The sequence below is a fragment of the Marmota flaviventris genome, chromosome 2 (genome assembly GCF_047511675.1).
Source record: "Marmota flaviventris isolate mMarFla1 chromosome 2, mMarFla1.hap1, whole genome shotgun sequence".
Lineage (NCBI taxonomy): Eukaryota > Metazoa > Chordata > Mammalia > Rodentia > Sciuridae > Marmota > Marmota flaviventris.
This window is the reverse complement of record NC_092499.1, coordinates 10,491,485-10,511,016: the sequence shown is the minus strand read 5'-3', so window position 1 is coordinate 10,511,016 and position 19,532 is coordinate 10,491,485. Positions and strand designations below refer to the sequence as shown.

At 58.3% G+C, this 19,532-nt stretch overlaps 1 protein-coding gene across 7 annotated transcripts in view; it reads right to left on the bottom strand.

Annotated features, from left to right (window-relative positions):
- Positions 1-19,532, bottom strand: part of Syne3 (spectrin repeat containing nuclear envelope family member 3) — an 87,243-nt gene that overhangs the window by 26,222 nt on the left and 41,489 nt on the right. For 5 of the 7 annotated variants that reach the window (XM_027950913.2, XM_071607557.1, XM_027950912.2 and 2 more), the window contains 8 exons: positions 18,738-19,047; positions 12,244-12,405; positions 10,956-11,306; positions 8,726-8,859; positions 7,018-7,192; positions 3,160-3,342; positions 1,961-2,104; positions 923-1,057 (listed from right to left, as the gene is read on the bottom strand). In XM_027950913.2, the coding sequence (XP_027806714.2) occupies positions 923-1,057; positions 1,961-2,104; positions 3,160-3,342; positions 7,018-7,192; positions 8,726-8,859; positions 10,956-11,306; positions 12,244-12,405; positions 18,738-19,047 (1,594 nt within the window). Of the gene's footprint in view, positions 1-922; positions 1,058-1,960; positions 2,105-3,159; positions 3,343-5,526; positions 6,441-7,017; positions 7,193-8,725; positions 8,860-10,955; positions 11,307-12,243; positions 12,406-18,737; positions 19,048-19,532 lie in introns of those variants that run through there. The other 2 variants (XM_071607561.1, XM_071607560.1) reach the window with 2 other exon arrangements.

Below are 19,532 nucleotides of genomic sequence, written 5' to 3'. Positions count from 1 at the left end.
GTGTAAAAGGATGGGACACTGCACTTTGGTTTGACCACTTTTTATCACATTCCAGAAAACCGCATCACAGGAGGCCAAGCAGGCACCACCATGGATGGGGCACCTGTGGCCGTGACCTGGAGGGAGCGTTTACGGACCATCTCCTCGTGTCTTGATGTAGCCACCTGGGAGCATTTAAGCATCAAAGGACACTATTTGATTATAACTATATTAAAAAAAAATCTCTCTTATATTCTAGAAAGTTCTAAATTGTCTGTGAGGGGAACTCACATTATCTATGGGCTGGAGGTTGTAAAGAGGGCATTGAGCAGGGTGGGGTGGACAGGAGAACCTGCCTCACACTGTTTTCTTGAGATGTGGCTGTCGGACACCAGCTCGCGGCCTTGGGACTCGACACAAAGGCAGACCCAGGCCTCCACCTGAAGGAATCAGCGCCCAAGAGGTGCTGGAGTCTGCGTTTCCACTTGTCCATTGGGGCCAGTTTGGAAGGAGTCTCGCCTGCGCCACACACGCAAGTGTCCAGGCGGCCACTAGAGGGCACTGCAGACAAGGTTCTGCGGCCCCGGGGCTCAGGGCTCCCTTTGCAAAGGCCTCTGCGCGCAGGCTGCTGGGGTCGCAGCAGCTCTTCCCCCTCGTGGCCCTTAGCTCAATACCGAGTGGAGCCTTTACTTGCTTCTTGCTGATTCATCTGCATCTACCCAATTAGAACGACTAGAACGTCATCCCCAAGGGAGACGATGCCTTGGCCCTCTCCTTCGGGCTGCTGCGTTCGCCGGCCTAGTGCAGCGCCCCCGTGCGGAGGCCTCAGTACTCACCTGTCCCAGGAAGCAGGGAGGGAAGGGATGGACGGAAGGAAAGAGGGAGAAAGGCCCCAAGAGCCCAGGATTCTTGGGTGCCACTCAGGCTCCTCTGACGGCCTTACCTCCAGGGGCCTCTGCAGGGCCTGGTGGTCAGAAGTAAGCTGGTCCATCTTGTGCTGGTGGTTGGGATTCCCCTGGACAAGAGGCTGCATGGCTTCGATCTGCAGGCCCAGCTCCAGCCCCTCTTCCTGCAGCCCCTGCCGTGGAGAAGCGGGGGCTGAGCCTCCTCCCTGCCCCTCACTGTTGAGGCTGATCAGGGCGGAGGTGGGGGTCAGCTCGGAGGGAGGGCCTGGGGTGGGGGCTGTCCAGGATACAGGGCTCCCCACACCAGCAGATGCACCACATCAGGTCTGGTCTCATAGGCCCAGCTCAGGGCTGATGAAAGATTTAAATCAGACCAAAACATTCTGGGACATCATGAAAATGAACTCAGTAAAAGACCAGAGGACATCATGGGGGACAAGATCACTTGGACTTTCACTTGATGGCCACCTCTCCTTATGAAGAACCACACCCCGATTTCAGGTTTCGAGACTCAAACGCACCATGCGAGTCTCTTGCAGAGAACTCTCACTCTATATAGGAGCTGTCCTTGGGTTCTAAAGATGATCTTTGGATCACATGCATTTTCAAAACCAGCAAGCTCCTTATCCAGCCAACCAACCGTTATCAACGATCAGAGTGTGGGTTAAAATGCATACTCTCAATCTCAGGATTGTGTTAGTTAACTGAAGGCCTCTGGACCCATTAGGGATAGTTAGCAATGCAAATTTAAAAACAAATACCAATGTTAGGCTTTGGAACTGAGAGATAAATAATTATGATTTTGTTAGGCTTCAGAATCTGCAGTTTGAAGGTGCTAAAGGCCCTGCTGAGGCCAGGAACCATCAGATAAATAAAAGGCCCTATTGAGGCCAGGAACCATCAGATAAAGAAGCAGAAATTAATTCCATTAAGACAAAAAGTCAGATCTCAAGTAAGGTGTAAATCTCTGGCTCAAGCTGGCTCTGGCTTTGCTGGTTACTAGAAGAGGAGGAACTGCTTTTATGCACAAAAAAGTCAACCCTGTGAGGGTTGACTTGGCCCTACAGACCCCTTACCTGCAACCTCAAGAGCTGGGCCTGTTTTCCAGGAAGGTCCCGTTGAAGCCCTTTCTCGGCTTGGATTCTAACTTGGAGGTCTAAGAGCTTCCTCTGTAGGGGTTCAAAAGCAGCCCCAAAGTCCTTGTGCTGATCAAGCAAACTCTGCAGAGACAGAATGGGCAGCTGCGAATTAAGAGCTTCCCTCAGGGGCACCTTGTTATAGACCTGGCACCCAAAGAAGGCCTGGCTCCTCCTCAGCACATTCTTGCTCCAGAAAACCTTCTTGGAGCCTTGCTGGGGTTGGGTGCCTCTTCTTAGGGTCCCCGTGATGTCCTTGCATAACACTTTGGCCACATCCCTCTAGAACAGGGGCTGGGAAACCCCTCCCCAAATCCCACCAGAGGCTGTTTACGTCGGCAAAGTGCTGCTGGACACAGCCGCATCCCTTTATTTACCACTGAGGCCCCGGGAAGCCCACCCTGCATATGCTGACCAGGTCACCACTGGCTCACAGACAGCCTTTGGACATCTCCTGGGGATCGTCCATTTGTTGGTTTCCATCACCAAGTTGTGAATGTTTGGGGATGAACTCTCGGCTTCCTTTCTTTGTCTCCCCAGCTCCTAAAACCCTGCCTGGCCCTACTAATGGAGGCAGAGAACACAGGAGGTGAGATAGCAGCAGGCTTGGGGTCAGGCCGCGTGGGGTATGTCCTGGCCCTGCCACCCTGGCCAAGAGCCACCACTGAGTTTCCTCATCGGTAAAACAGGGGGAAGAATGGCAGGTCCTCGTGGGTACCGTGGGTTAGATAAGATCAGGGGGTGACGCTCTGAGCAGGTGCCCGGCCACAGACACTGCCCCGCGCCTCGGAGCTGTAGAAGGGGACAGTCAGCGTGTCACTAGTGACACCAGCCTCCAGCACCATGGTGGCTTAACGTTTCCAAGTGCTCTCACCTGCGCTGGTCCCTCCACCAGCTCTCTGTGGTATAAGATAGTTCACTCTGATTGCAGTGTAGGGAGGGGACAGACAGGTGGCTAGGGAACCAGTTAGAGGGATCCTGGGAGAATCCTACCCCGTTTATGCAGGAGGAGCCTGAGAGGGTGAGGGACAGAAGGATTCGTCCAGGCCACAGCAGTGAACGGCCGCGGTGAGCTTGGAACACCGTGAGGGCCACTCCCGCCTGGCCAGGCCCAGTGCCGAGACGCCGCCCCCCCTCACCTGCAGCTTGCTCTTCCTCTGCAGGAGGCTGTTATGCAGCAGGTCCCTGTCCCTCACAGAACTCGCCACCTGCTCCAGGAGGGCGCTGGCTCGCTCTGGGCCAAAGATGCTGCTCAGCAGGTCCGTCTTCAGCTGCAGCATCGCCAGCTGCTCTTTGAGGCGGGAGCTTTCTGCCAGGGCCGCCTGCGGGTGACAGGACCCCCCGTGAAGCTCAGCAGAGGGCCAGGAGCACCCGGTCCCGGCGCTGCCCAGAAGGAAGGGGCGCCTCTGTGCAGGTGTCCCGGAGGCAGAGACCCAAACAGAAGCCAGAACTTCAGGGTCAAGTCCGAGTCTTCTCCCAACCACCCCACACCACCCACCTGTCACCAAAGCCGAGTGATAGTTCCTCCTTCTCCCCATCTCAGAAATGTGCCACCGAGGGCCGCACACCTGGACCATGTGGCTCCCACCTGCCTGTGGCCTCCCAGTGGGCGCCGGGACTTCCCCGAACCAGCCTGACCTCTAGACAGAGGGCCTCCCCCAGCAGTGTTGTGAGGGGCCATGACATGGGAAGGCAGGAGGCTGTCCGGAGGGGTCGCTCCTCGGTGGACTTCTGATGTGCAGGGGACCAGGCAGAGAGGGGACCTGAGGGGACTCGGAAGCCACCTCAGAGGATGGCAGCTGGCCTCCAGGACACCTGCACCCTGCACGGCCAGGCCCTGCCTGCTCCAGGAGGCCTGCCCTGACCATGCGCCCGGGAGTTCTGGAAGCCAGAGGTCCCCGTGTTATACCTGGTGATGTTACTGACACCCCCTCCCGGACCTGAGACCCTGAGCGAGGTGTGGGGCTGGGGCTGGACCAAGCCCTCAGGCCAGATTGGCAGGTGCAATTCCGAGGTGGAAGCGCTGGGTGGTCAGTGCTGGCTGGGGACATCAGAGAGGGCTCCTTGGAGGAGCAGGTGCTGATGTCAGCCCCAAAGGCAACAGGCTGGCAAGAGAAGAGGGACTCAGCCACGCTGGCACGACCTGCAGATGAGGGCGCCCGGCCTGTGGCAAGCCTCACAAGGCTGCCCAGCAACACAGCCATGCCCCTGTGTTCACGGCGTCCAGAGGCTGCGTGGCAGGCGGGGCTGGAAGGAGCCTTTGGGTGCCCCACACGCAGAGCACACAGAAGCTCAGCTCTCCCCGGCTCCCGCCACTGACCAGCTGGGATGCGCCCCGTTGTGTCTCCCCAAAAAAGATGCAGTCAAGTCTGAGTGTTCCCCTCAGTCCCTCGGAATGTGATCTCAGCTTAAAATGGGGTCTGTACGGAGTTAAGATAAGGTCATTAGGGTGGGCTGTCACCCAGGGCGGCCAGGGTCTCGTACCAAGGGGAGCTTTGAACGTGGACATTCGCAGAAGGAAGGTGGGGAGGGGGTGGCCGTGTGTCAGTGGACGGAGATCAGGAGACTGTCTCTACCAGCCAAAGGACGTCAGGGATCTCAGGCAGGGAAGGAGCCTCCTCAGAGGCTTCAGGGGGAGCACGGCCCTGCCTACCCTTGTTCTGGGTCTGGTGCTTCATGACAGTCCTCAGGAAGCCACTTCACCAGCCAGAAACCCGCAGATGCGCAGGACACTCTCAGGCTAAAGCCAGAAGCTGAGCCAGGACAACTGAAGCTGGCCACTCAAGCCACACCTGCTAAAGGAACCCCTCCCTCCAGGGGGTGGCACGGGGGTGGGGGGGGGCACATGGAAGGCACCAAACAGAACTCCTGAGCTCCTGGCTCCCCCTGCTCCCGCCAGTGGACCTGGGCTGGGAGTCCTGGGTCACCCTGGAGAGACTCCACTTGTGCCCCCTGCCTGGCAGAGGCCCTGTTTGCTTTCTACCCTGGTGGAAGGAGGAGGTGGAGACGGGATCCTGGCAGAGCAGGAGAGCGCTGGGCGGAGTCGGCAGCCTGAGGCGGGGCCTGGCCCTGTCCATTGAGTGTCTGAGACCTTGAGCAAGGGGCTGCCCTCTCCGGGACCTGGCTCCCCTAAACAGCCCAGCAACAATAATAAAATCAGTTCTTCCACCTCACAGAGATGTTTCTAGAACCTGGGTGAAAACAGACGAGGACATCAGACAGGAGCCCCGTGCCCACTGCTCCCGCCCAGCCCGGCCTCCCTGGAGAGGCCTGACCTCGGCCTCCACGGAGCAGCCTGACGGGTACAGCTCTCTAACCTCTCCCTGGCTCCAGCCAATCTCTCCTCTGCAAAACGAGATGCATCATGGTAAAAATAGAAACACATTTTATACGTGAATATCCAACACATACTAATTATGACAACATGGCTTTGGGAGCAGCCTAACTCTCTAATGGTGGATGTGTTAAATCACGAGTATTTCCAAAGTGAAAAGTCTCACGGCTGCTGCAGAAGATCACTTTTATTTCAACTGTTTTAAATGTTGCTGAGAAAAAAAAAAAAACAAATGTGTGCAGTGAGAATACCAGAGACACGGGCCCAACTACACAAAAATTGTAATTAATTAGTTAAACTTTCTGCCTGTCGGGCGGGGATCATGTCCCATGGAAAAATCTAGATGGATCCCACCAGATTCACCCAGCACCAAGGTTTATGGTGCACAAGAAATTCACTGACGAGTATCTCAGAAAGATGACCACGGAGCCCTTGGAAGGAAGGGCCGTGCTCTGTACTCAAAAACTAGGGAGACAGAAAACAGAGTTGTGTGGCAACAGGAGCCCCAAATGGAAAGTCCTCTGCAGCTCCACGCCGTGGGCTAGGGTCAAGAAACGCCCTCCAGGGCGGATACCTAGAGGGACGGGAAAAGTGCTAGAGATAGTGTCCCCACAGGTCAACGGTGGCGCTGCGGCCTGTGGCCTCCTGTTCTCTGGCAGGTAGGCCTTCTACAGTCAGAAGGAACACGAGTGTGAAAAGGAGGCCGACACCCGCCACATCTTGGTGTCCCTTTCCACTCTACCCGTCTACGACTGGGGACAAAAGCATTCCGTGGACTTCAGAGCTCAGTGACGGCAGAGAGCAGTGTTGACAGGTGACCCTCCGTCTCTGGTGGACAGCACTGACCGTGGCAGCCGCTGCCGGCTGCTCACCCCACGGCCTTTCCTCCTCCCTCACCCAGTAGCCGGCATGTTGGCTGGGTGACCAAGTGCCCACCTGGATGCCCGGGTTATTGGGACCATGGCCACAGGCCAGTCCCAGGGATCCCATCATCCTCCGCCAGTGATTGGTCCAGGGATGGTCATGTGACTTTGAGGGACCAGTGAGATGTGAGAGAAGCTGCTGGAACTCCTGGGATGGGCCTCCCTGTTGATAGTGAAGTGGTGACGGAAGGAGCCCTGGGCCCCCACAGTTCCCTCCTGCAACAGGTGTTGCTTGTGGGGGATGCGTGTTGGGGTGGTGGCAGCCATTTTGGAGCCAGAAGGAGAAACACCACCAGGAGCTAGGTAGAGCCTGGGTCCTTGATGACACTCAGTCCTAAAATCAGCCTGTGTTTTAACGGCCACTGGGCAGGTTTTGTCACTTGTAGCCACAGTGAAGGCAATGGCCTGACAACGCTGCTTTCTCACAGAACGGCTAATGTTCCACAGAGGACGGCCTATGGAGGGGTCCAGAAGGAAAGGGGAGCTACCTCTGGGTGGGAGAGGGTCAGTGGGGCATCCTGGGGTCATCCCAGGCTTCGCCTCCTACCCAAGTTTGAGGATGACCTGAATCACAGATGGCAACATGACATTCCCTGTGCACTAGGTCTTGCCCAAGCAGTGAGCTGGAGCCCGTGTCTGTGGGGCCAGGGACACACCCGTCCCCAGGACGGTGGCTGACGCGCCCCACGCTCAGCCAGCAGCCTCCCAGCCACAGAAGCCGGCCCTCCTGGCGCAGTTACCTCGATCTGGGGCAGGAAGGTGTGGATGGAGGGCAGGTCTGGCAGGCTGGCGGTGACCCCCAGGAGCCGCTGGGCCAGGGCCCTCCACAGCTGCAGGCCCTGCAGGGGACGCTGGAAGCCCTGCCACAGCTCCACTCCCGTGGCGTTGCGGAGCTTGGTGCTCTTCCCCTTCATGCTGCGAGGACCAAGATAGAGAAAGCGGGGTCAGCTCCGGGTGAGGTCCCGCCGGACCCCCAGGGAGCCCAGGAGCACTGGCTCAGGGTGGGCCCTCTCCCTCCCGGGGGCTGCAGGGAGCGTCTGCAGCAATGGGCACGAGGTACAGGGGAAGGGACTCTGGGTAACGTGGAAAGACCTCAGCACGTGCTCAGGTCTTCCTGGGCACAGACCCCAGGGCTCCCGGGGCCTCTGCGCTTGTACATAAATGAGGCGTGTGAGCGTCCTCCGAGTCCAGAGGAGGGGTGGACGACCGGGAGTCTCAAGTCTGGCAGACGAGTCTGCGATCTAGTTGGCTCATCCTTGAGCCTCAGTTTCTTCACCTGACAAATGGGGAACACGGTGCCCCCAAAACACTTGTGAGTGCTAACTGAGATAATACACAGAGATGTCTCCTGGGAAGAGAGGCCTGGCCCTCCCACTGAGGATAAACCAATAACAGCAAAAGCTTGGTCTAGTTTTAAAAATGAGCAAAAAACAGGAATGGGGGTTTAGCGTCCAGGGCTCCTTTGACCCCGAGGGCTTTGCCCATCTGTGATAAAATGGCTGCAAAATTGAGCTGGGCTTTTGACACTCCCCCAAAGAGTGGGGAGTAAAGTCCACCAAGGGCGGCAGGTTCTGAAAACCTCACCCACCCTAGAGCTGGGCCTCAAGGTCCACGCTGTCAGGACAAGGGGGCACAGCAGGCGAGCCAGCAGCCAACCTCCTGGCCAGGGGCCTGCAAGCCGCAAGGTAAACCGTGAAGACCTGAGATGGGCACTGCCCCAGCAGAGGCAATCAGAACCCTCTGTTAACAGTCCAGCACCCCAGGCCCAGCTCATTTCTGGGAGCACGTTTCAAATCCAAGGTCCAGCTCCCAGACAGAGAGGTGCAGCCCTGGAAAGCTCAAGGACATAAACCCACCCCCCACCCTGGAGCACCTCACAGAGGACCCAGGCCGTGATCTTGATTCTAGAGAGGGGGACCTGAGCACAGCGGTGGGAGGAGAGACACCGCAAGCTGCACCCCTGCTCTGCCTCTGAGGGAGCCCGTACCCAGCAGAGGTGTGCGCCCGCTGTGCTGTGTTAGCACGTCTCGGGGGGAAAGAGGGCCACACCCCACATTTCCACGCTGCTTCAGGCCTCAGAGGGAAGCCATTTCTCCACTCCAGGCTCTGGCCACCGGCTAAGGGGACAGGCAGAGGCTGGTCTGAAGATGCTCTTGAGGTCCCAGAGGGGCCAGAGGCAGGGGACTGCTGTTGACCTATTGAGTAGCCCTCCCTTGGGCCACTGCGTGGTGAACCCTTCCCGATGTTAACTGGCGTGAAGAGACTTGACGGAATGGGCGCCTGGGCTGCCCACCAAGGACAGAAACAAAGTCCAGGCCTCTTTTAGGAGCGAAACCCAGAACAGACCTAGAGGGCCCAGCGCCGGAGCTGAGGGAGGACCCGCAGCAGCTGGTCACTCAGCGGGAGGCGGGTGCACCACAGTCCTGCCACCCTGGGCTCCCCGGGTACCTCTGGTACTCCTGGATGGCGGCCACCACGCTGTCGGAGAGCGGCTGCAGGTCGGGGAAGGCCACGAGGTCCTTCAGCTGGGCCTGTAGCCAGGCCACCCGGGGCTCCTCGGAGGCCAGCGCTGCCCGTGTTGCCTGCAGGACAGGATGACACCCCAGGGTGGATGAGGCTCCTCAAGGGAATGGCCACAGGTCGCAGGGGGCTGAGCACAGGCCAGTGAGTGGCGCCAGATTGGAGGAGCCTGTCACCGAGGGCAGGGGCTGGGGCCCGTCAGCTCATTCCTAGGGCTGGCCTTTCCTCTCTGAGCTGCAGTTCTTACTGTCACCTGCCTCTGAACATTGTGGTTGCAGCTGCCAGCTCCTCATGCACAAACACCCAGGGCAGAGGGCACGCCGTCCCCTGCAGAGCGCCCCAGGTGCCCCATCCACCCAAGCCTCACCACCAGCCTGGAGAGAGGCTGGCCCATGTTCTACACAAGGACACTTGGGCTTAGCGGTTTGGACGGTTGTGAAACCTGCAAACTGTGTGCCTAACGGCTGGGCCACTTCGTCAGCACAAAATGGAGCGTGCACCACAGGGTGCTCTGTGAATCTCTACTTCTATGGACGGACCACCAGAAAGTGCGTGTGGTGACCACGCTCAAATCGCTTCACCTCACTGTGATCAGCCCCTCCAGAGGCTGCCTTTTCCTGCTGGCTGGGGACATTGGAATTTGACCTTGACCTACAGAACTCAAGCCCCTCTGGGCTCCTGCTCAGGAGGAGGCAGGGTGGGGTGGTAGAGAGCACTTTGGGGCTCGGGAGCAACTCAGGGCAGGCCTGAACACTGTCCCATAGGATACAAGGGGCATGCTCCCACCAGCCACAGGGGACAGTGGTACTGACCAGGCAGGCACTCAGGGCAAATCAGGGGCCCAGGGCGGCTGCCACCCAGGCTCCCAGAGGCAGCCCTGTGCTTCTGCCCTCCTGAGCTGACCTCAGAACCTCCTTGCACAGGGATGGACCCACGGGCAGCCCCAGTTAGGCTTAGTCACAGGGAATCCTCGGGAACAGGATCAAAGGAAGGAAGCTCTGGGAGGGATTCTAGGAGACGCTCCGGTGATGTGGGCCACTAGTGGGCAGCGGGGCTAGTGGGGAGCCTGCCTTTGTGGCAGATGCAATTCCAAAGGCTCTGTCATTTCCCCCAGTTCACAGGCAACCGAGGCTAAAGCAATTCTCCCAAAGCCATCCCAAAAGCGAGGGGAGGAAGCAGGGCTGATCCCAGGAGGTCTGGCCCCAGAGTCTCCCGGCCCTAACCCTGGACCACAGCACCTTCTGCTCACGCGGAGGGGAAACAGTTCCCTTGCAGGAAGATGATCGCTGCAGTGTGACCTGGTCTGCCACAGGACTGAATCTCAAGAAAGCCGAAAGAGTGCATGCCCTTGGTCACTGCCTGCTACTACCTCCAAAAATATTTTTGTCTAGAAGGAGGGGAGGCCGATGCATTTGGAAGATGCTGTGGATGGATCTTGAGGAGATGAGACCGGGAAATCCCTAGGTCCTTGGGGGAAGCGGCGTGCCCTTGGGGAGGACTCTGGGGCCCCAGTCTCTTCCTCTTCCTGACTCATGAGATGAGCTCTTGGTATGAGCCAGGGGTTCACAGAAATGGGGCCACTAGATCATGGACTGGAGCCTTCAGAACCATGAACCAAAGCAAACCTTTTTGTAAGTGAATTGCCTCAGGTATTCTGTGATATGACAGGATGGTGACTAACACATCTCCTGAGTGTATAGGAGCAGGGTGTCCTCTGATTGGGTCTGGAGTCCACCCCACCATCCTCCATTTGGCCTCCCCAGACTCCCCCACTGCTGTGTCTGTCACTTGTCATGTCTCCATTACAAGCTTTTCTTTCTGTTGTAACAGCCTGTTCTCTACTGAGATGTCCACCCCAAGCCCACCAAGGGAGGGCTCTGAGGCCCTGTCTACCTCTGGTGTTTACTCTCTAGCTCACCATGTGACCTTGGGAATGGTGGGGGGGGGGATTCTCTCTGGGCTTCAGTTTCCTCATCTGGAAAATGGGGGTGAACACCCATTTGTCCTCTACCCCTCCAGGAAGGTACCAGAGACCCAGGAAGCCAAAGGGAGTGTGCGTAAGGCTTGGTGGCTTTTCTGTCCCACGGAGGAGCTCCGAGTGGCGACCCCCAGGCTCACACACCTGGACCGCTCCAGGGCTTGGCCAAACACCACTCACCGAGTACAGCCTCCAGCGGGCCACCAGCTCGTCCTCGGTCCCTGCCTCCTTCCCCGCAGGCTCCAGGCCCTCCTGGGCCAGCCTCTGAAGTCCCTTCTTGAACTCTCCAAGCTCGGCCTCCAGCAGCCCAATCTGCCGCTCACAGGCCCCCCTGGACGAGAGCAGTCCCTGCAGCCGCTCCTCCTCCTCCTCCCAGAGGCCGCGCAGCTTCTCCAGCACCTTCCGCATCTCCTCCAGTTCTTCCAAGATCTTCTCCGCGCCCAGAGGAGAGGTGTTCTGAATGACGCCCTCGGACTGCTCCTGCAGCCTCCTCAGAGACTCCTCGCCCCGGGGGAAATCCTTGGCGATGTCCTGAAGCGGGAAGGGCAGGGGGAAAGCAGACCTGGGATGCCACGCGGGCACTCATCCCTGGATTCCTGGGTTCGGGCTGCCCAGGTGGACTCTGCCCCAGGATGGGCGGCAGGGTGAGGACCTGATTCCCTCCCAAGCCCTTCTCAAGCCTTTGATTAGGTCAAGGAGAAAGTCGGTTGGGTGGGTGCTTCTCTGACTTAGCACTTTGGGGCACTGGTCCATCTTTTTAAGGCACAGAGCCATTGACAGACAGCACTGTGGGGACAGAGAGAACCACTCAGTTTCACTGTGTTGATATAATGAATGGTGCTGGGTTTCCATTTATGACAATGTGTTTTTTTTCTGAATAACTTTCATCAACATTTTAAAAGGTGAGTCCATTAAATACAAATACGAACGAAACACACCCATCAGGTGCCACATGGCTCTTGAATTACTGAGGATGACCTGCCCACTCACTTAGCAGAGGGAGCCGGGGTCTCTCCAGGGACATGCAGTCACAAAGGCCAGCGTCTCTGGACTGAGGGACCAAGGTCCACCCAGGGCTCTTCACCTGGGCACTACTGACATGAGTGGCTGGGTCATCCCCTGCTGCAGAGCTGTCCTGGTCATTGGAGGGTGTTTAGCAGCATCCCTGATCTCAGCTCACCCACCCCCAGTTGTGACAAATAAAAATGTGTCTGGACATTGCCACATGCCTGCCTTCAAACCCACGGGTCTAGACCACGCTGCTGTGGTCCTGCGTGTCCAAAAAATGGCCCCTGGCTCCCGGACTTCTGTGAAGCAGCCAGACCCCCAGCGTTTCGCGCTGGATGCCTTGCTCCTGCTCAGGGCAGGCAGGCTCTGTGCCCAGGCGCTGCCCTGTTAACTGTAACTCAGAACCTGCCGCCGGGGGGCGCTCCCTCCGAGGCGTCCGGGGCCTGGGGCTGGGACGTACCTGCAGCGCTGAGAGGCGGAGCGTGGCCGGCAACGCGCAGCCCCGCCCCATGCAGCCGTGCACCTTCTCCACCACGGCCCTCAGCCACAGCTGGAACTCCTCCACGCTCGCCTGGTACTGCTCGTGCTCCTGGGCCACCCGCTCCAGCACGTGCACCCGGTCCTGCGGGAGGGGGAACCTGCTGTGAGGGGCCCCGTCTGGCTGTCCCTGCCTTTAACTCTAGTGCTGGTGTTCTTTGCTGCTGTGTCCTAGGAATGGCACTCAACACCTGGGGCTTGGTGACAACAAGGACAACACTCCCCCGGAACACTGTCCCTTCCAGGGCTCAGCACCATGGTGACCCGCTAAGAGCTTCACATACTCAAGCTCCTTGAACTCTCCTGGCGTCACCATGGTGCTCAGCACTGGAAGGGACAGTGTTCCGGGGGAGTGATGTCCTTGTGATTATTCAGCACTGGAAGGGACAGTGTTCCGGGGGAGTGATGTCCTTGTGATTATTCAGGTTTGACAGATGAGGACATTGAGCCTCAGAGAGGTGAAAGGACTTGCCCAAGGTCGCCAGGCTCAGACAGTGGGAAGGCAAACCTGGTGGCAACACAGGGCCAACAGGCAGTTCTAGCCCAATACACCATGTCTTCAGGGTGTGCCACAAATGCAGGCTGCCCCCTTCTCCATGGGCTAGAATCTGACCTTCAGCCAGTCCCACTGAAGGTCTAACGCCCCAGAGGCAGGATAGTTGATACTTGGGGAAATGACAGTATCCCTGCTGTGAGACCTACTGTGCTCTTAGAGACTGTTCTTTAGACATTCCCTGATCACAGTGCTGTCTCCTTAAGCCCCTCGATGGCTCTCTACTGTCCCAGGCTTAAATGCAAGTTATAAATTCTGGCATCCCAAGACAGGTCCTTGGCATGAGGCTCTGTGGTCCAGTGGTCAAGGCCCTGGGCCAGGGAGCCCACTGCCTGTGGCTGGAACCTTGGCATGTAATGGACTCCTGTATGCCCAAGTCTCTTCCTTCCTAACAACCCTATTGGGGTGCAGGGAGATGAAATGAGCCAGGGCTTGTGCCACTCTAAGGACAGTGCCCATCAGCGAGGAAGCACTTGGTAACCATGAGTCATAGTTTACTATCCCCTGCTTCCCAGGGCTTCTTCTGGCACAGTACACAGCACCACCTGGCAGAGCTGACCCCAGGGCCCTGCCTTCTTTCTCTGAAGCTCTGCCCACTACCCTGGGGGCCCAGGGTATTTCCAAAACACGAGGATGCAACTCTAGCCCAGCACCCCTCTATCAGGTTCTACCTTCAGGGGGACCAGGAGATCACTACAGACAACGCTGCCCCACTATGTCATCTAGCTCAGGGCCGGCTCTAGGTGTGCCTCCTGACAGGAAGAGCAGACCCTGGGTGTCAGCCATCAAAGGGACTTTCCAGGGACAGTCAAGAGAAGGGAAAAGACAGCGGCTCGTTCCATAGTGTGCCTGGAACTTTACGCATTATCTTCTTTAACATGATGCCACAAAACCTCTCTCCTGCCACTGTCCAAACTAGAGTCAGGAGGTCACGCAACTCTTGACAGAATCAAGATTCAAGCCTCAAGTGTCAGACCCCAAATCACTGCTCGCGTGAGGCCTGGCAGACTTTCTATCAAGGGCTGCACGGCATGGGGTCTAGCTTTGCCCTCCGCCTGATTTCTGTTGCAATCCGCCAGCCACATAACGGCCACTTCTGTTGTAGGACAAGAGCAATCTTAGCCAGCGTGTCAAGGATGACATGTTCCAACACAGCTTTCATTTTGGATAGTAAAGTTGGGATTTCATGCCATTTTGCCATCACGAAACATTCAGCTTTTAACTTCTCCCAACCATTTAAAAATGTGGAAACCCCCGCCAGCTGCCAGGGCAGACACAAGCAGGGGCGGGGCTGGATTTGGCACAAGGACTGAAGTTTTCTGACCTGGGCTTTTCATCCTGGAGAGAGGCCACGTCCAGGGGGCCCCTGCTTGCCATGAGGCTAAGTCAGAAGCTCTCAACTGGGAAGAGAAACAGACAAGTGGACCGGAAAAACGTCCCCAGCGGCTTATGTAAGCTCCCTCTCCTTTGAGAGGCTTCTCACCAAACCTAGAACACCGATCCATTTAACCCTCTGTGACAACCATCACGAGGGGAGAAAACCCCCCATTTTAGAGACGGAGACTCCCAGGCTTCAGACCAAGCTTCTCAGGGAAGAACTGAGCGGTTCTCTCAAAACAAGTGCCTGTATCCCAAAGTGGACCCTTGGCAGGAACCGTCCCCTGCAGCCGTGGGGAGGGTGCTAGAACCTGGCCGGTTCCCCAAGCCCCGAGGGACTGTTGGCATCCATCAGAACCCCCGCCCAGCTCCCCCATTCCCAGGGAAGGTTCATCTGTAAACACCGTGGGTCGTGGGTTGGGAGCAGCCAGCGGAGGCTGTTGGCCCATGGATGCTGATGGTGACGGATGTGGGAGGGAAGTGCATTCCTCTCCCCACGTCCCCAGGAAGGGCCCACGGGAGGTACCCAGTGTGTGAGTGATGAGGTGCTGGCACCCACCACGTCCAGAGTAAATAAAAGTCTCGGTGATGGGAAGCAGGCGCTCGCGAGGAGTAGCGGGCAGGGCCGGGATCCAGAGGAGATCTGTGCCAGGCGCAGCCCTCACGGCAGGGTCCAGCATGGCCGTGGGAAGATGTCAGGGGTGACACATGGGAGAGAGCTCCGCCTTCTCGTTAGACCCAACAATCAAGCCGTCTGTGGCCCAGCGGAGCCATCAGGGATGTCACAGCCCAGCCAGTGAGCAAGGGCAGTGTGGATCTGCGTCTCTGACCACTGGCCGAGGTACCAGACAAACACCCCTTCTCTGAGGCCCACGGGGGGAGGGGGGAGGCCGGAAGAAAGAGGACGCTGCTATTCATCTTGTGCTTTGGCAAACGGAAGTAGTGGATTAAACACAAACAAGCAGGACACTCTGGGCAACAGGCCACCCGCCTGAGTTTCCCTCCGCCTGCTCTGGGCCAGCCTGTGCCCCTGCTCAGCTCGGCTCAGCCTGTTGCCCAACCCAGAATCTCACCGTCCAGAGGCCACGCTGGTCCCCTCCCCACCAACATCGGACCCTCCCCACCCCAAGGTCAGGCCTGGACCCAGAGGAAGTTCCCAGGACCGACCCTCACAGGCCCTGGTGCGGTCACTGGGGTGCCCTGAGGGAGCCTTTCATGCAAAGTGAGGTCGGCAATCAAACACGCAGAGCAGGTGACCAGGGGACTCTGGACCACCAAGGATCTTTGGGGCCACTGGATCTGCATTTCCTGCTTGGGACGAAGCCCGAGCATTTTCCTTGTGTCCAGGGTTGGCAGGCCAGGGTGAGCCCCGGAGGTTGGTTCCCTGGGGCCAGATCCCACTGTGCTGACAAGGACCTTGGGCCACAGCCCTCTTGGTAGCCTGTCAGTGTTCCAAGGTTGTGGCACCCTCTGGGAACCTGGTGGAAACTCTGGCTCCTCAACCTGGAAAGATTCATTGAGTGGACCTGCAGAGGACCCGGAGGGCCCGCCTGGCCCTGCCCTCTGTCCACCTCGGTCTTCCCTCAGTCAGCTCTGGGGAAGATGAGGAAGGCCTCTCCAAGAGCCACATCCCTCCCCATCCAAAACTGAATGGGTTCCCTCGGAGTAGGGAGTGTTGCCGAACCTCTGGGGCCAGGAAGAGAAAATCCAGGGTCCAGGGACTTCAGCCAACAGCTGAAAACGCCAAATGGATTCACTTCTGGAATCAGGATCCAGTCACTCCCACACACCAGCACCCACTGCCACATCAGAGTCACACTGACCAGCTCTTCTGGCAACTCTGGGGGCCTTCCACCAGGGCAGCTGCCCCCACATTGCTATTGTCTCAGTGGAGGACCCACACCCCGGCCCCCCAGCCCGCCCCAAGCCTTATAGAAACCTGGCAGGACGCGCACCCTCCTTCAGGGGTCCCGAGCACCCCCACCTCTGCTGCTTGTCACTTCCCAGCCTGACCCACAGAAGCACTGAGGGAAGATGCGCCCAGGTGTGTTGATACGCCCAGGACCTGAGGCCCGGCTGCAGGTAGAGCACCTAGGGAGCCACCCAGAACTTCTGTCTCTATCCAGTGGCCAGGGTTGTCAGACCCTTGTATTTTTTTTTATATGAAAACTGAGCCCAATAACATCTTCTCTGTCTACTTCATAAGAAGGCTGCAGGAATCGAGTGAGGCCAGAGACAGGAAGAGGCTTGTAAAAAGTAGTGCTTCCTGATAAGAGTTGCCATTTCTACAGGTTTTTGGCCCATGTGAGGGGGAAGTCCCCTGGAATGACAGTGAGACTCTCCGAGGTGACCATTCCTGCATTGGGGCCAGAATTAGTGCTCAGCCAGCACCCTGGCATCCGCCCACCCTGTGGACACCAGCGGCTTCCGTTTCCTCTCCTCTGCACCCTGCACTAGGGGCTCTGCTGATTGGCACAGGCACCTGTTTTCTGTAAAGTCAGGATGAGGGGCCAGCACTGTGCCCTTTACAGGCCCAAGGGGAGACCTGGAGAGAGAACTGCTGTTGAGCCTGCCCTGGCCACTTGGGATTTGGCTTGCTGCACGAGATCAGCTGCTACACCTGCAACAAACCTGATACCCGCCTTGCCCTTCCAGTTCCTGACCCCTGAGCAGCTGTCCTAGGACCTCTGCCACTGCCCACTGGGGCCCTGTGGATTGCTCCCCTTCCTGCTGCAGGGGTGGGGTCTTGTGCATCCAGCAAACAGCCCTGAGCACCTGCTGCACGCCCAACATGGGTGCTGTTGCTATTTATTCTCACCCACCTGGTGCAGAGGCTGTCCTCCACGCTGGGAAAACACTGCTGATTTTAAAGAGCTCACAGGTGTCTCATGCAGCCCTGGCAACCTGGCAGAGCAGGGGAGCGGCCCCCAGGCCACACAGCTGGGAAGCAGCAGCCTGACCCTGAACTCAGTCTCTTCACTCAGGGACCACCTTGCTCCCCACCGATTCCCTGTCTCTGCTTATTATGGGGCTTGTTTCCCCTGAGCTGAACGGGAGGAGCCCAGGAGACTTCCAGCCCCGGGCTGTCCTCCTGCCAGCCAGCGGGATTGTGGGGAAGAGAGAGAGAGCCCTGTCCCCCAGCCACACCTGGCACAGTGGGAAGGAACAGTCCCCAGACCAGGAGGGAAGCTGCGGAGAACTCCCCATGACGCGCACTGGGCTTGGTTTCTAGAAGCTGGGGCTGAGCGCTCAGGCTGGACTCTGCGTGAACTTTGGCCACAGAGGAAGCAGAGACCCCCCTACAAGGGAGCCCTAGGTGGGCTTCCTGCCCACACCAGCCAAGGGCAACTAGAAACACATATGTCCATAAAGCCAGCGTGAGACAGAAACCCGTGTTTTAGACTAGGCCTAACAGACAGAACCAGTCACCTTCGGAATACAGAGCCAGGGGCCTGTCCCACAGTTTGGGTGTGGGGTTCAGTTTAGAGAACCCACTTAATTCGGGAATCCCCAGGGGGACTATGAAGGTAAATTCCCAGGGGAGTTTTGCAGGTCGGGCATGTTCCACCCCTGAGGACACACAGAGAAAGCCTGCTTGGGGTGACTCACAGCTCCCACTCCCAGAGCCCCCCGGGAAACAGTCCCCCCAACAGGAGACACATGAGCAGTAGCACCAGACCCTGGGGCTTTAGCTGCCTGAACAGCCCCGTGGGGACCGAGAAGTACACATGCTCAGAATACAATCCGCATCCAGGAGGAACAGGAGACTTCAGGAAAAAAAAGGACATTTGATAAAGAAAGAATAAGTGGACATGATAAAGAACCAAACAGAACTTCATCACATGAACTCAGTAACCCAATGAGTCAAGGCAAGGTGGGCAAGGGACAGGCAGAGGGCGGGGGTAGGCGAGGGACAGGAGGGGGAGGAGGGAGGGATGAGAGAGAAGGGTGCTGCTCGGGTGGAGAAGAACAGCACAGTGACCAGCCACTGGTCACCACCTGTGGACTCAGACCCAGGCACATCAAGCCCTGAGCGACTCTGGGCGTGTGGGTAATGGTGAGTGGTGGGTGGCGCAGCAGATGGACGGGTAGGTAGAAGGTGACGGATAGGTGCCTGGTGGGTGGTGGATCAGTGGATGGAGACAGGGCAGGTGAGTGAGGGGTGGACGGGGAGAGAGATGGGTGAATGTGGGTGACGAGGTGGGTGGGCTGAGGGGCAGGTACATGAAGGGTGGGTGATCACCAGGTTGAGCACATGAACAGGTTAGGCTGGGGGGGAGATGGGGAGGTAGAGGGCTGCCTGGCTGGGTCAGTAGACAGGGTGGGGGCCAGACAGGTGTGGAGGCAGTGGGAGGCAGGTGGTGAGGAGGGAGAAGGTGGCCAGGAGGGTGCTGAAGGGAGGTCGGGGGCGTGGGTGCTGGGCGGCTGGACAGTGAACGGTGGATGGATGGCCGGGAGGTGGCTGGATAGGGCCCGGCTGGCCTCACCTGGGCTTTGGCCCTCACGGCGTCGTACTCGGCCTTCATCCTCTTCTGGGCCTCTTCGTCCACGCTGGGGTCCCCGATCCTGTTGAACAGGGAGCCCGCCTCCTCCAGCAGCCGGTCCAGGAGCACGGCCTGGTTGTCCACGTTGTGCAGCAGCACCTGGGCGTGGCCCAGCTGCCACTGCTTCTCCTTCAGGCCCAGCTGCAGCTCCACCTGGGGCTCCAGAGTGACCGTCATCTTCTGGAACCAGCGGTAGAACTCGTCCCGGGCCAGCAGGTACTCGCTCCAGTGCAGCCACACCCACTCGAGGCGGCTGTGGGCACAGAGCACGAGGCCATGAGGAGGTGCCGCCTGGCTCCTGGGCAGGGGCCATGCCACTGTCCCCGCCCCAGCACCAGGGGCCATGGAGACAGGGTCACTGGACAGCTGGTGGACACTCCAGATTCTAGACCTCGCTCGGCCCTCCAGGAAGAGACCCTCCTGTCCTGCTAATAAGCTCCCAGTGAGGCCGCGGCTCAGCATCAGGTATGTCCCGAGAACCACCAGCCAGTGACGCGGCTCAGGCAGCAGTAAGCCAGCAGCACCCCAGTTCCACGATCAGCACAGCAATCCCTCCAAAATCTCCCTGCCACCGGGACTCTGAACACATGGCCTGGGGCCCTGCCACGTGCTGTCCTCAGTCAGGAAGGACAAGGTCACCCGGGACTGTGCCATCAACGTGCAGACGCAGTGGTGTCTCTGGTTTGCTAGTTACTATCCAGTGGGGGACTGCGGCCTGCATGTGGGTTCCAGGGGCGC